The sequence below is a fragment of the Thamnophis sirtalis genome, unplaced genomic scaffold (assembly GCF_051295495.1).
Source record: "Thamnophis sirtalis isolate CommonGarterSnake01/CBP01778 unplaced genomic scaffold, rThaSir2_p1.2 scaffold_4, whole genome shotgun sequence".
In the NCBI taxonomy this organism is placed as follows: Eukaryota; Metazoa; Chordata; class Lepidosauria; order Squamata; family Natricidae; genus Thamnophis; species Thamnophis sirtalis.
In genome coordinates this window covers 2,557,837-2,573,781 of record NW_028261384.1, presented here as the reverse complement: position 1 = coordinate 2,573,781, position 15,945 = coordinate 2,557,837, and the positions used below count along the sequence as shown (strand labels likewise).

Below are 15,945 nucleotides of genomic sequence, written 5' to 3'. Positions count from 1 at the left end.
CAGTGGTCTCCCATCTTGGCAACTTTAAGACCTGTGGACTTCAACTCCCAGAGTTCCTCAGCCAGCAAAGCTGGCTGAGGAACTCTGGGAGTTGAAGTCCACAGGTCTTAAAGTTGAAAAGGTTGGAGACCACTGCTATAAGGGATTGGATTTTGTAGAGGAAGAAAAGGATTCCTTCTTGCTCTCTGAATTTAATACTTGAGAACTTCCTGCGTTTCTTAGTTCTGCCTGATGTTCCTTTGCCCTACGAGTTGTGTCTTTGTGTGTGTGCCTTTGGGAGTGTGTAGGAAAGGGTGCAGTTTCCACAGCCACAATTAAGCTGCGCAAGATTGTCCCATACAACAGACAAAGCTGACGGATTAAAATGTAGTGGAAACACACCCCACCCCACCCCGGGAATTTGTCCTGCTTTTGGGTACAGCCAAGGAGAGGCTGCTTTTTGTGTTCGACGGAGCAACACCCAAGATCGCACAAATGCAGATTGTGTGGAAGCAGTTGTCAGGGAAGGACGGGGGTAGAAGTGGAGTAGAAGACCTGCCAACAATGGAAAGTTTTGGAGTTGATGTGTTCTGGCAGGATGCCCACTCCTCCTTATACTTCTGTGCTGTAAATGTGGTTGTGAGTTCCTTGTCAAAATGTTGTGCTTCCTCTACCATTGGCTAAGCTGCTCGATCTTGAAGCCACAAGGAAGAGAGAACGAAGGAGACATTCCAGGTGGGACCTTTCAATGCCTTGGACTTGACATCTATCGTTCAAAGAGGACTATGATCCACCTTCCAAATTTACCATGAATGAAAACAGACCATCGTTTGTCTCGAACAAGTCAGAAGCGACTGTCTGAACCACACATCAGTCAGGCCCTCTTCATAGCTTTGCTGTCTCCGCAGGACATCAGGTTTCTGTGGTGGCCTTCTACGACGTTCTCTAACTTCTCCAGGGTTTAGGGTTTAGGTTCTCTGTGGAGGATTTTGGGCCCATCTTCTTAAGAGGGATCCATCCATCCTGTAAGATCCATTCTCTGGAGGACATTAGATCCTATAAGATCTCCGGAGGACATTAGATGCTTTATTTCTTGGTCTATCAAGTTATCCAAGTCCTCCATGGAGGACTTAGAGACCTTTTCCCCAGAGGGAATCCATCCATCCTAAAAGATCCAGTTCTTTGAACAATTTTTGATGCCTTCTCTGGTGGTCTCCTAGGAGGTTCTGCAGGGTTTAGGGTTTAAGTTCTCCGTGGAGGATTTCAGGAACCTTCTTCTCCAGAGGAATCCATCCATCCTATAGACCCATTCTCTGGAGGATATTAAATGTCATTCTCTGGTGGTGTCCTAATGAAGTTCTCCAAGTTCTGCAGGGTTTAGGGTTTAGGTTCTCTATTGAGAACTTTGAAGCCCTCTTCTCCAGGAGAATCCACCCATCCTATAAGATCCACCCATAGAGAAGCAACAGTCAAGGAAGTGGACCTATAACCAAGCAGTTAGCTCTGAAAACCACAAGCTCCACCTTCTCCCTCAGACGGAAATCACCCTACTTGACTCACCCTTCTTTCCACTGAGGTACGAGGACGATTGTCTCTCCCGGCAAACGGACTAACTTCTCCGGGAACATGGCAGAGCAAGAGAGCCTAGAGTTTGGGAAAGCCGATTTTGTCCTCTTGGACCAGGTGACCATGGAGGACTTCCTGGAGAACCTGAAGCTCAGGTAAGGTTTGGAAGGGGGAAAGGAAGCGAACGGTGGGTCTTGTTTCTGAGAAGAAGTCAGTGGGTGACTTCAAAATCATCTTGAGAGAACAGCCAAGTAGAGATTTCTGGAAACGTTCACAGCTTTGATGGAGATCTTTGTCCCCAACGGAGGTCCCCAACGGAGGTCCATCATCTTGTTCTTCAGAACCTGCAGCCCGGCCGAGTCTTTTGGGCAAAGAGTTTGCAGCTCACATTAGTGGGAAAGTCCAGCCTTCCGTCAAACTGAAACTTCTGGGGTTCAATAGTGAAACTAGTTTGGCCTGGCGGCTAACTCTAGAAACTAGGCGGTGGTGAGTTCTAGTCCCACCTTAGGCATGAAAACCATCTGGGTGACTCTTGGGGCCAATCACCAGGTGACGGTAAGTTCTAGTCCCGCCTTAAGCGAGAAATCATACTGGGTGACTTTGGGCCAATCAAAAAGGGACTGGGAGTTATAGTCTCGCCTTTGGCATGAAAACCAGTTGGGTGACTTTGGGTCCAGTCACTGGGAGATTGTGAGTTCTAGTCCCGCCTTAGGTAAGAAATCGTACTGGGTGACTTTGGGCCAATCAAAAAGGGACTGGGAGTTATAGTCTCGCCTTTGGCATGAAAACCAGTTGGGTGACTTGGGTCCAGTCACTGGGAGACTGTGAGTTCTAGTCCCGCCTTAGGTAAGAAATCGTACTGGGTGACTTTGGGCCAATCAACAAAAGACTGGGAGTTCTAGTCTCGGCTTTGGCATGAAAGCCAGTTGGGTGCCTTTGGGCCAATCACTAGGAGATTGTGAGTTCTAGTCTCTCTCAGCCCAATCCACCTCACAAGGTTGTCGTTGTGTGGAAGAGAGGAGGAGGAAGGACCACAATTGTATGATGTCTATGCCTACCTGCATTCATTCTCAAAATTCAAGATTTTCAGAATTGTTGGTAGCCACTTGCTAAAGTTGCTAACGCTGGTTATTAAGTGAATCACAGGGTCATTAAGTAAATCCAGTTTCCCCCCTTGGTTGTCAGGAGTTTGTCTGGGAAGGTCATGAATGATGGTCATATGATCTGAGGAGGCTCATAAATACGTACCAGCTACCAGGCAGCCAAATTTTGATCATGTGACCATAGGAATGCCGCATAGTTTGTAATTCCCTGGCTGGCATGCTTTAAGAGGGGAGGACTCCAACTCCCAGAATCCCCCAGTCAGCTATGCTTTAAGAGGGGAGGACTCCAACTCCCAGAATCCCCCAGTCAGCTATGCTTTAAGAGGGGAGGACTCCAACTCCCAGAATCCCCCAGTCAGCTATGCTTTAAGAGGGGAGGACTTCCACTCCCAGAATCCCCCAGTTGGCTATGCTTTAAGAGGGGAGGACTCCAACTCCCAGAATCCCCCATCCAGCTATGCTTTAAGTGGGGGAGGACTTCCACTCCCAGAATTCCCCAGTCAGCTATGCTTTAAGATCCCTGGACTTCAGGCAGGCAGGGGAATCCTGGGAGTTGAAGTCCTCCCCTCTTAAAATCGCTGTCTTTGAGAAACACAGCTCTATGGCAACAAAACCAACATTGTGCAAGCCCCCTTTTCCAACTAAAGTGGGTTTCTTCTGAGCCAGAAAGCCTTGTGAAGTCACCTCCTTAGACGGAACGAGTGACGGCTCATATCGGATCACGTTGGAGGAAGCAGAAGGCCAAGACGAAATCAAAATGACTCAAGTCGGAGCTAATTTTGAAATCAGGAAACGCGCCACTCGCACTCGGAGCGTGGCTGCCTTTACTTCTCGTTTCCATATTTATTTTTTTCATTTTCATTTCTTTGTTCCCCTTGCATTTTAAAAAAAAAAAAAAGCATCTCCCCAGTACCGGTACGGCAAGTCCTCGACTTACGGTGCTTCGCTTAATGACTTTTCCAAGTTACGACGGCACTGAAAAATTAGCATTTTTCGCACTTACGACCGTCACGGTCACGGAATCAAAATGCAGACCCTCCAGAGATGGGTTGCTCCTGGTTTGGGCCAGATCGGACGAACCGGTAGTAGCGGTGGGGGAGGGCTCCGCCCACCCGCCCGGACGCTTCTGCGCATGTGAGCAAACCAGTAGTAAAACAATTGGAAACCCACCACTGAGACACTCTGCAACTGACTCGTATTTATGACGGTTGCAGCGTCCCAGTGTTACGTGATCCCTTTTTGCGACCTTCTGAAAATCCTGATTCACTTAACAACCAATTTACTAGCTTATCAACTGCCGGGATTCACTTCACAAAGATGGCGAGGAAGGTCGTACAATGAGGCAAACCTCATTTAACTAAGGTCTCATTTAACGACTGAAATTTGGGGCTCATTCGTGATCATAAGTCAAAGACTGCCTGTGGTCCTCACTGAACGTCCAGAATTAAGGCCCAAATTTCTATCACTAAGCAAAAAAGAAGTCCGAAGTGAATTTTGCCCTGTTTTATGACCTTTCTGCCCACCGTTGTTAAGCAAGGGGTTGAGCGGGTAGATAGATACGTATTACCTCTGTATAGATAGTCCTCAACTTACAACAGTAAATTTCGGAGTCCGGCCTTTGCATCGCCGAGTCAGACAAGTTATTAAGTGAGTTTTGACTCAATTTACGACTTTTCCTGCCACCGTTCTTAAGTGAATCCCTGCAGCGGTTACGTTCATCCCATGGTCGTTATGTGAACCTGGCTTCTCCACTGACATTGCTTGTCGGAAGAGGATCATGTGACCCCAGAGACGCCAGTTGCCGAGCTGAATTTTTAAATGCGTACAGTCACGGGTGGAAAAGTCCACCTTTTTTCCAAGCCCCCGAAGGCAAAAGAAGAAGCAATGGAGGGAAACTCATCCAGGAGAGAAGCAACCTAGAAGGAAGGAGGGATTTCCTCACGATGAGGACAATTAACCCGTGGAACTCCTTGCCACCAGAAGTTGTGGTTTATCCCTTACCGCGGATAGAGTGAACGGCCAATTGGTCCAGCACGAAACAACCATCAAAAGATTGTCTCCCGATTCTAGGCACGTGGAGTTGTCCTCGCCGTGATCCCACCACAAATGTGGTCAACCTGTAAGCCTCTGAGATGCCTCCTTAACTGTGTTCTCCACCTTTGGCCAAACCAGGTTTGAGAAGGGACGCATCTACACCTACATCGGGGAAGTTGTGGTCTCGGTCAACCCATACAAACCACTCTCGCTCTACGGGAAGGAGGCGATCGAGCACTACCGGGGCCGGGAACTGTACGAGAGGCCGCCTCACCTCTACGCCGTGGCCGACGCAGCCTACAAGGCCATGAAGAGACGGGCCATGGACACCTGTGTGGTCATCTCAGGTAAGGGTCCCACATCTCTCTTTCTCCACCCAGAAAAGGGTTACCCAGTCGTCACCAACCATCTTGACCCGTCAAGTTGGAGGTGGTTTAGCGTAGATTACGGAGGTATGTTCAACTCAGAATAGGAACCTCTGAGGTCTCTTCTAGTCCAACCCCGTGTGCTCAAGCAAGAGACCCTTACAGAATAACAAGAATTAGAAGGGACTTCAGAGGTCATCTAGCCCAGCCCCCTGCTTGAGCCAGAGACCCTTACAGAATAACAAGACTTATTATTCTGTTACTCTGTGATTCTCTTAAGGGTCTCCTGTTTGAGCAGGAGACCCTTGGATCAGATGATCTCCAAGGTCCCCTCCAGTTCTATTCTAATTGAATGTTTGAATGCTCTGCAAGCCCCTTAGGTTAAGACTCAGTGGGGCATTGACCCATCTAGAGGGCATCCAAACGGACCAGGTAGAAGGAGCAGGAAGGAGATGGGCCGATTTAATCTCCAGGACCAACTCAAAGAAGGTTTAGCTACTTCATTGAATCGATCCAGCATTATGACTCTTATATAAGCCGCATGCTCTTATTGCTGAGAATAGAATAGAGCTGGAAGGGGACCTTGGAGGTCATGTAGTCCAACCCCCACTGCTCGAGCAGGAGATCCTATTACCATTTCGAACAAGTTACTGCCCAGTCTCTCATTCAATCAATCAATCAATTAAATTAATAACCATTAACTTAATGGTTAAGCTCATCTCCGAATCTTTGTGTGCTCTCCGAGTGGGGGGGGGGGAAGGGGTTTCTTGCAGACGTCTAATGACCCAAATAGGGAATGTCATCAGGGCTAGAAGGGGAGGTGGAGGAGGAGGAGAAGAAAGACTGTTTTCTGAGCTCGTTGGTAATTAGATAAATAGATGTCTGCAAGAAAACTACCCAGCTCAGAGAGCACCAAGGACTCCAACGTTCTCCTTCGTCTCCTCTTCCTCCTCCTCCCTTCTAGCCCTGATGATGTTCCCTAGTTGGGTCATGAAACGTTTGCAACAAAATAGCCCAGCTCAGAGAGCACAAAGGCCTCCACAGTCTTCCTCCTCCTCCTCCTCCTCCTCCTCCTCCGTCACGTCAAGACCCACAGAGGGGGAGCCGAAATAGGCACACCTACACCAGTACACACACACCAACACACCCCACCCTCCATCCCACTGAGATCCAGCCATTGTCAAACCAAGATCCACTTATTGTGCTGGTCTCTTTTAGGAGAAAGCGGTGCTGGAAAAACCGAAGCTAGCAAGTATATCATGCAATATATCGCCGCCATCACCAATCCGAGCCAGAGGGCTGAAGTGGAAAGGTAAGTTGAGTGCAGGCAGTCCTCAACTTACGCCCCTTCATTTAACGACCGTCCGAAGTTACAGTGGCCCTGAAAGCAGGGACCTTTACGACTGCCGCAGTGCCTCTGTGGTCAGGCGTGACCCGTCAAAACCGCGCTCGACTAAGCCGCGCCCGATTAAACTGCGTCGCTGACGTCATCAACAGGATGACAACAGCGAGCGCGGAGAAAGAAGGGCGCTTTAAATAGCGCTTTGAAAGCAAGCCGATTCAACTTAAGGTAAGGGTTAGGTTTAGGGTTAGGTTAAGGGTTAGGTTTAGGATTAGGTTTAGGGGGTTAGGTTTAGGTGTTAATTTTAGGTTTAGGGTTTACAGCGTGCTTCTGTCTCTGCGCTGTTGTCGCCCTGTTGATGACATCAGCTACACGGTTTCGTCAAGTGCGGTTTCGTCGAACGCGGTTTTGTGGTGGAACCCTTCCTTGCTGTCGTTGTTAAGTGAATCCCTGCAGTCCTTTAACGAGTAACACCATTGTTCAGCAAACCCAGCTTTCTCTCGTGAACTTTGGTTGTCGGAAGGTGGCAAAAGGGGATTGCGTTACCCTCGGGGACGCCCCGACCATCATAAATTTGCTTCAGTGGCCAGGAGCCTGGATTTCGATCACCTGACCACGGTTCCACCGTGTGTCCCCGGGGATCACGCAATCCCCTTTTGCCACCTTCTGACATCAAGCTGGATTTGCTGAACAATGGTGTTACTCATTAAAGGACTGCAGGGATTCGCTTAACAACGACAGCAAGGAAGGTCGGGGAAAGCCACTTAACAAAGGTCTCGCTTTGCAAGGGGTTCCATTGTAGTCGTTAGTTGAGGACTAGCTCTGTAGAGGTAATACCCATCCATCTATCCATTTGTTTCACAACCTTGGCAATCTTTGGTGGACTTCAACTCCCAGAATTCATCAGCCAGGAAGCTTCCTTGACTTCAACTCCCCAGAATCCCACAAGCTTTAAGATGGGGTGGACTTTAACTCCCACAATCCCCCCAGCCCGTCTTAAAGCTGCAAGGTCACAAACCACCGTTCTGGAACCAGGAATAAACAAAATAAAATAACTGAACCACCACCATTTTTTAGAACTTCTTCCTAACAACCCTGCGAGGTAGGATGGTCAAAGAGGAAGCAGAATAGGCCAGTGGAGGGCTGCCTTGGGGGGGGGGCAGGAGAAGCCCTAAAATCCCGGTTCCACCACAAAACCGCGGTCGACTAAAGCGCGCTCGACGAAACCGCGTACCTGACGTCATCACAGCACGACGAAAAAAGCACGGTGTGAGCGGTAAAGCTAAAATTAACCCCTAAACCTAACCCTAACCCCCCTAAACCTAATCCTAATCCTAATCCTAACCCTTAACCTAACCCTTAACCTAATGCTAAACCTAACGCTAACCCTTAACCTAACCCTAAACCTAACCCTAATGCTTAACCTAACCCTAAACCTAACCCTAATGCTTAACCTAACCCTAACCCTAACCCTAACCCTAACCCTAACCCTTAACCTAACCCTAACCCTAACCCTAACCCTTACCTTAACGTGAATCGGCTTGCTTTAAAAGCGCTTTTTAAAGCGCCCTTTTTTCTCCGCGGTCGTATTTGTCGCGCTGCTGATGACGTCAGGTACGCGCTTTAATCGGGCGCGCTTTAGTGGACCGCGGTTTTGTCGTGCCACGAAAATCCCCCATGGAGGCCAGATGTAACTGCTGCTTCCCCACCCACCCACCCACCCCCACACACCAAGTCATTTTTCGTGTGTGTTTCTCGGACTTTCTACAGGGTGAAAAATGTTCTGCTCAAATCCAACGGCGTCCTGGAGGCCTTCGGCAACGCCAAAACCAACCGCAACGACAATTCCAGCCGGTTTGGCAAATACATGGACATCAATTTCGACTTCAAGGGGGATCCTACGGGAGGACACATCAGCAACTACCTGTTGGAAAAGGTACAGTGTGTGTGTGTGTGTATCGAACCAGGAGCTTTTGAGTCAGAATCAATCCACGGGGGTCACCCAAAAATCCACATTGATGGAGGAGAAATGGGGCATCTCGGAAAAAAGCGACTCCCGATGCTTTAAGAGGGGAGGACTTCAACTCCCAGAATTCCACAGGCGGCCTCGTTTAAGAGGGGTGGACCGCGATTCCCATATGAGACCTTCAGAAGATGGGATCCGCCTACCTTGGTGTCTGTAGCTACCATATTGTTAGTGTTGGCTTTGGGGGTTCCACCACAAAACCGCGCTCGACTAAACCGCGCTCGACTAAACTGCGTCGCTGACGTCATCAACAGGGCGACAACAGCGCGGAGACAGAAGCACGCTGTAAACCCTAAACCTAAAATTAACCCCTAAACCTAAACCTAACCCCCCTAAACCTAATCCTAAACCTAACCCTAAACCTAACCCTAATCCTAACCCTAATCCTAATCCTAATCCTAACCCTAAACCTAACCCTTAACCTAACCCTAAACCTAATCCAAACCCTTAACCTAACCCTAACCCTTAACCTAACCCTTAACCTAACCCTAAACCTAATCCAAACCCTTAACCTAACCCTAACCCTTAACCTAACCCTAAACCTAATCCTAAACCTAACCCTTAACCTAACCCTTAACCTAACCCTAACCCTAAACCTAATCCTAAACCTAACCCTTAACCTAACCCTAAACCTAACCCTTAACCTAACCCTAAACCTAACCCTTACCTTAAGTTGAATCGGCTTGCTTTCAAAGCACTATTTAAAGCGCCCTTCTTTCTCTGCGTTGGCTGTTGTCGCCCTGTTGATGACGTCAGCGATGCGGTTTAATCGGGCGCGGCTTAGTCAAGCGCAGTTTTGAGGGGTCACGGGCTTTGGGTAACCGAGGCATGTCTCCACCCAAGTCCTCCAGGTGATCTCACCTTCTCCTTCTCTTGCAGTCGCGGGTCCTCCAACAGCAACCAGGTGAGAGGAACTTCCACGCCTTCTACCAGGTGAGTTGGGCTTCCACTGTGGTAGAGGAGCCATCAATGTCCTCCTCCTTTCTTTGGTCCTTGGAGGTCACCTGGCCAATCCCTTGAGCCAGAATCTTCTAGATGAGATTCAGATCTTACCAGAGTGACCATCGTGGTCTACGTTGAGATGTCCAAGGGCTTCCTCAGTTGGAACATGGACTTACACAGGGGTGCGTTCCGGGCGGTGCGTCCCGCTATGGGCGTACCGGTGGCAGCTGGGAACAGCGGCCACCGTATTGGAACGGTGCTTTGGAGGGCCCACCTGCTCTCCCTCTTTCCTTACCTCTATTTGAACTAACCGGGCCATTTGTGCAACGTGCGAACAGCGTACGGCGCCTGCGCGACCTCTGCTAAGCAGCTGGAGTGTCGCAAGGAGGTGGGCGCGCATACGTGTGTAGTGCACATGTCCATGGTGGACGCTGGGCCCGTCACAGCATACCGGTTGCGACCACTGGACTTACCTCTTTGATGGAGTAATTGTCCTTTCGCGAAACTCTCACCTCTTGGGAAGGTTGCGGCAGCCGGGCAAGATCCCGTCGTGTGTCCTCTAGATGGGGATCATTCTGGGATCCCAAAATGTTTTCTAGATCTAAGGAGGTGAAGTTGAAAAAAAAAACCCAAGAAAGACATATTGAGATCATTCTAAGTAATTTCCTTGATAGATAGTCCTCAACTTGCGATGACAATTGAGACCAAAATTCCCGTTGCAGACAGTTGTTAAGCGAGTTTCATCACATTTTACGACCTTTCTTGGCCCGCTGGTTAACTGAATTGCTGCAGTTGTTGAGCTTGTAACATGGTTGTTAAATGAATCTGGCTTCCCCTTCGACTTTGCGGATCAGAATGTTGCAAAAGGGGGTCACATGACACCGGGACACTGCAACCGTCATAAGTATGAGTCAGTAGCCAATCGTCTTGAGTATTGATCTTGTGACAAGGATGCTGCAAAGGTTGTAAGTGTGAAAAACTTTGGTCACTAAACGAAGGTTGCAAGTCAAAACTACCAGTATTGAAGCTCACCTATAGACAGAATCTTGCCGACTTGCAGCATAAAACATAGAACCTGGGAACCCTTGAGGAGGAGCTGTCTTCATCCTCATTCTCGTACACAAAGCCTTTAAAATGGCTATTTTTTGCTCTTCTGAGATTCAACCCCTCCCTCCCATCCGGAAATCCGATCTGTGTTCCATCAGGGGGGCCAAAGGACCACCTTTCCCATCTTCCTTAATTACCTAATGGTTTGATCTATTAATAGATATATAAAAATAATATATAATCTCCCCCGGGAAAATTCTCTTCATGTTGAGCTTTTTGATTGACTTAACAGCCATGTGATTCATTGAACGACTGCAGGGATTTGCTAAACAATGGCGGCAAAGGAGAAGAAAAGGTCACGACCTCAGGTGCAACGCCTTTAACAATCGCCTTGCTTAACGGCGGTCCCAATGGTGATCGTAAATCGAGGTCAACCTGCATTATGGCTTCTTCCAAAGGGCGTAGAATAGTTTAATGACATATTTTTCAACGTTGGTCCCATGAGCACCATACCGGTAGCGACAGGGAGAGGAACCCACCACTGGTGCGCATGGGCGTGCGCGGAAGATGATCTTCCGGTTTCTTGTGCTCCCGCTGCTCTTCCAGTGTTCCGGTGGGCTTCCCGATTGCTCTTCCGGTTTCTGGTGCTTCCAGTGCTTTTGCGTGTGTGAAGACCAGCTGAATCCAGAAGAGCAATGGGGGAAATCTCGTGTGGCTGGAGAGAGGGCTCTGCCTGCCACTTCCAACACAGCTGGTTCCCCATCACAGCTCTATGATAAATGCCAAGTCATCTGCAAATGCGTTGTAAGTCGAGTCATTTTTATTTCCAGTTGCTTCTTGGTGCCTCTGACGCTAAGCTGGAATCTCTCCACCTGGTTGGAGACCCAACGGCCTATAGGTTTACCAAGGAAGGCGGTAGTAATAACAGGGTAAGTACCACTCTGTTGAATATATGGCAAGTCCTTCTGGTGATAAGAAGAAATAGAGAAACGTTGATTGTCCGTAAACAAGTGAGGAAAGTAATCTCAGAAAATTAAGGCTATTGTAAAATGTTACGAAGACGCAGATTAATGTACAGGTAGACTTCTGACCTCAATGGAACCCCAAACACCTGTTGCTAATCAAGATAGCTGTTAAGTGAATTCTGCCCCATTTTATGACCTTCTGTGCCACAGTTGTTAAGTGAATCACTGCCATTGTTAAGTTAGCAGCACAGTTGTTAAGTGAATATGGCTTCCCCATGGCTTTGATTGTCAGAAGGTTGCAAAAAGGGATCACTAGACCCCTGGACACTACTTCTGTCATAAGTACGAGTCAGTTGCCAAACATCTGAATTTTGATCCCGTGACCGTGGGGATGTAGTAATGGTTATAAAGTGAGAAAAATGGTCAGGCATCACTTTTTTCAATGGTTGTAACTTTGAAACAGTCATTAAATGAACAGTTGTAAGTCAATGACTGGCCATAAATACCTCTCAGTTAATCTGTGGAAATCTCAGAAGTTTTGTTTGTATATTTTTTAATATTTGTACTAAGGCAGCTAGTCCTCAATTTACAATGGCTTGTTTAGTGACCGTTTCAAAGTTAGAACGGCACTGAAAATGTGACTTACAACCATTTTTCACACCTATGACGGTTGCAGCATCCCCGTGGTCATGTAATCAAAATTCGGAGTCCTGGCGACTCACACTTATGACGGTTGCAGCGTCCTGGGGTCACCTGATCTGTTTTTGTGACCTTCTGACAAGCAAAGTCAATGGGGAAGCCGGATTCACTTAACAACCGTGTGAATGTAATGATTCACTTAACGGTGGCAAGAAAAGTCATAGTGGGGCAGAATTCACTTATCAACTGTCTTGCTCAGTCGCAGAAATTTCCTACTCAGTTGTGGTCATAAGCCGAGGACTACCTATACATCAGTTGAGGCAGCCTAAGGCTGAATGCACCCCAAATTCATTCAAAAGTAGGGGGAAGAAGTGGTGAACATCCAAGCCCCCCCCCCCCCGATTAATTCTAGTTCTTATTTTACCTCTGCGCTGGCTACCTGTCGATCTCCGGATGCGCTTCAAGGTGCTATTGATCACCCATAAAGCCCTACATGGCAGTGGATCTGGATACTTGAGAGACCGCCTTCTGCCAATTACCTCCCTACGACCTATACGATCTCATAGATTAGGCCTCCTCCGCATTCCATCGGCCAGCCAGTGTCGGCTGGCAACTACAAGGAGGAGGGCCTTTTCAGCAGTGGCCCCGACCCTTTGGAACGAGCTCCCCGTAGAGATTCGTACCCTCTCCACCGTCCAGGCCTTCCGCACAGCCTTGAAGAACTGGCTCGCCCGTCAGGCCTGGGGATAAGGATTGCTACCCCGCCCGAATGTTGTATGCATGTTGCTCATTATTTTATTATGTGTTGTTGTCTCAACGTTGTATCCCCCCTTCCCTGGTTTTCTGTGCGCCGCCCTGAGTCCCCTCAGGGAAAAGGGCGGCCTACAAATACAAATAAACCTCTATAAACCTCTATAAACCTCTTTGGTTGTGTACCCACCCATGCCCTTTTTACCTTCTGCCCTCCCAAGTCTTTGCAGAGTGAGAAAACCAACTATCAATCCGTCCTGGATGCCATGAAAGTGATCGGTTTTACTTCCGAAGAGATTGATTCCGTGCAGAAGATCCTGGCAGCCATTTTACACTTGGTAAACGACACTGATTTGACATTTTATCAACACTGATTTGACATTTTATCAACACCGATTTGACATTTTATCGGCCCACCCTTCGAGGATGGACCGATAAAAACCAACATCGTGTGGATTAGAACATAACTTTCTGGTATTGGGGTTTGATGACCTGATCTTGGAAACTGATAGAGATACTTCCTGTCTCTTTTTATACTGAAGAAAATCAAGATGAGTCAATCTTAAGTCACCCTTTCCTGTCTAGTTGAACTAACCCAATGTGTCATGTGCCCATCGGAGCCTGAATCTGGCGTGACCCGTCAAAACCGTGGTCCACTAAAGCACGCCCGATCAAAGCGCATACGTGACGTCATCAGCAGCGCGACAAATAAAATTAAAAATAAATTAAATTAAAATTAAAATTAAATTAAAGCAAGCCGATTCACATAAAGGTAAGGGTTAGGGTTAGGGTTAGGTTAAGGGTTAGGGTTAGGTTTAGAGTTATGTTAAGCGTTAGGGTTAGGTTTAGGGTTAGGTTAAGGGTTAGCGTTAGGTTTAGCGTTAGGTTAAGGGTTAGGGTTAGGGTTAGGTTAAGGGTTAGGCTTAGGTTTAGAGTTATGTTAAGCGTTAGGGTTAGGTTTAGGGTTAGGTTAAGGGTTAGCGTTAGGTTTAGCGTTAGGTTAAGGGTTAGGGTTAGGGTTAGGTTAAGGGTTAGGCTTAGGGTTAGGTTTGGGGGGGTTAGGGTAAGGTTTTCGCGTTAATTTTAAATTTACCACTCACAGCGTGCCGTTTTCGTCGCGCTGTGATGATGTCATGTACGCGCTTTCGTCGAGTGCGCTTTAGTCTACCGCAGATTTGTGGTGGAACCGAATCTGGGGGTAGGCAGGAAGAAACAGGGGCAGGAGGACCAAGAGAGGCTAAGCTGTGAGCAAGAGAGACAGAGCTCAGGCGAGGAGCAAGGACCACCCCCTCCTGATCCAGGAGCACGGAGAGTGGAGAGAAGGCGAGAACAGCGCAGGCTGAGCCAGCTACTCGGGAGTGCCACACAATACTTCACCAGGCACACCTGGGGACTGAGACTTAATGAGACGCTGTGGGGAGGGGCATTTGTTGGAACAAGTGTTGAATCTGTGAAGTCTCGGGTTAAAGCAATAAAGGGAAGTTAGACCTGGCTGTGCGACGCCCCGGGTCATCACACAATGGTTACAGAACGATTGAAAAGTTTCTTCTATCACGAAGGGTACAATTTAGAAGATAACTTTCTCGCAATAAGATACGATCTTGAAAGTGAATAAAGTTAGTTTCCCGTCTCCTGTTACACTCGAGAGAATCAAGGCGGATCGATCTCGAGTTTCTTTCTCACCTTTTCCTGTCTACTCCAATCCTTACGGAATGGTTGAAAATTTCCTTCCATCACAGAGAGTACGATTAAAACATAACTTTCTCGTAATAAAATGCGATCTTATTGACCGCTGATGGAGATACTTCCCGTCTCCTTTTACACTCGAGAGAATCAAGGAGGATCGATCTTGAGTTTCTTCCTCAACCTTTCCTGCCTAGTTGAGCTAGCCCAGTGCTTGCAGAACATTGGTTAAGTTAATCCCTGCGATTGTTAAATTAGCAACATGGTTGTTAAGAACTGGGCTTCCCCATTGATTCTGCTGGTCACAAAAGGGAAAATCACGTAACCCTGGGACCCTGCAGCCGTCATTAATGTGAGCCAGTTGTCAAGCGACTGAGTGTACATCATGTCATCCTGGGGAATGCTGCAACGATTATAAGAGTCGAAAAAAAGTCCCTTTTTTCCAGTGCCGTTATAACTTCGGACGGTCACTCAGCGAACTGTTATAAGTCGAGGACTTATAAGTGTGTGTGTTGGCAAGAGCTGAGATGGTGCAGTGGTTAGAGTGCAGTACTGCAGCCACTTCAGCTGATTGTTATCTGCAGTTCGGCGGTTCAAATCTCACCGGCTCAAGGTTGACTCAGCCTTCCATCCTTCCGAGGTGGGTGAAATGAGGACCCAGACTGTGGGGGGCGATATGCTGACTCTGTAAACCACTTAGAGAGGGCTGAAAGCCCTATGAAGCGGTATATAAGTCTAACTGCTATTGCTATTGCTAGCTGCATTTGACATCTGACAGATCTTTTCGTCTGCTGAATTCCCAGGGCAACGTGAATTTCATCTGCTCTGGCGACGAGGTGGCCGTCGAAGACCCACAACTGGTCTCCTACCTTGCGGAGTTGACTTCCACCGAGCCAGAGAGCCTCCTGAGCACCCTCCTGTATCGGACGGTGGCTGCGGGCGGCGGGGAGGTGATCCGAAAAGGCCACGGTTGCGACGAAGCGAACTACGCGCGGGATGCTTGTGCCAAGGTAACAGCAGAGTTCGGCTGGACACGAGGCATTCCGTGGTCTGAGGGGGCTTCAGTAGGGGTGGGCTCTAGCCAGTGTTACTGCCGGTTCGCTCGCGGGTGCGCTTCACACACAAGCATGTGCTGGATGCACCTTGCGTGCACTTGCACAGTTTAATAGAAATTGTTTTGCACATGTGCAGAGCTCAAAAACGAGATGGGGAACCGGTTCAGGGGCATGGCCAGCCTGGATCGCTACCAATTCTATGACTCAGGCCGGCATGCCAATTACCTGTTCTGCCGAACTGGGACGAACTGGTGGGAACTCCCACTGGGCTTTGCGTGATATTGACGTGGTTACTCAGCTGTCCACTTGGGGTGTCATTCAGGAACTTACAGAGGAAAGGAAAGGCCTGTATAGGGGACTGAAGAATAGGCAGATATTTGGTTTCGGTTTTGTTCTCGTTTCCAATTTTTTCATTTCAATTTTTATTTCATTTCAATTTAATTTTATAT

The 15,945-nt window shown here is 48.1% G+C and overlaps 1 protein-coding gene across 1 annotated transcript in view; it reads left to right on the top strand.

Moving 5' to 3' along the window:
- Positions 1–1,551: 1,551 nt before the first annotated feature.
- Positions 1,552–15,945, top strand: part of LOC106546872 (unconventional myosin-Ig-like) — a 73,751-nt gene continuing 59,357 nt past the window's right edge. Inside the window, exons 1-8 of the mRNA XM_087712361.1 lie at positions 1,552–1,700; positions 4,821–5,029; positions 6,266–6,359; positions 8,160–8,325; positions 9,295–9,348; positions 11,235–11,333; positions 12,980–13,096; positions 15,245–15,451. Coding sequence (XP_087568487.1) covers positions 1,606–1,700; positions 4,821–5,029; positions 6,266–6,359; positions 8,160–8,325; positions 9,295–9,348; positions 11,235–11,333; positions 12,980–13,096; positions 15,245–15,451 — 1,041 coding nt within the window. The 5' untranslated portion in view covers positions 1,552–1,605. The remainder of the gene's footprint in view (positions 1,701–4,820; positions 5,030–6,265; positions 6,360–8,159; positions 8,326–9,294; positions 9,349–11,234; positions 11,334–12,979; positions 13,097–15,244; positions 15,452–15,945) is intronic.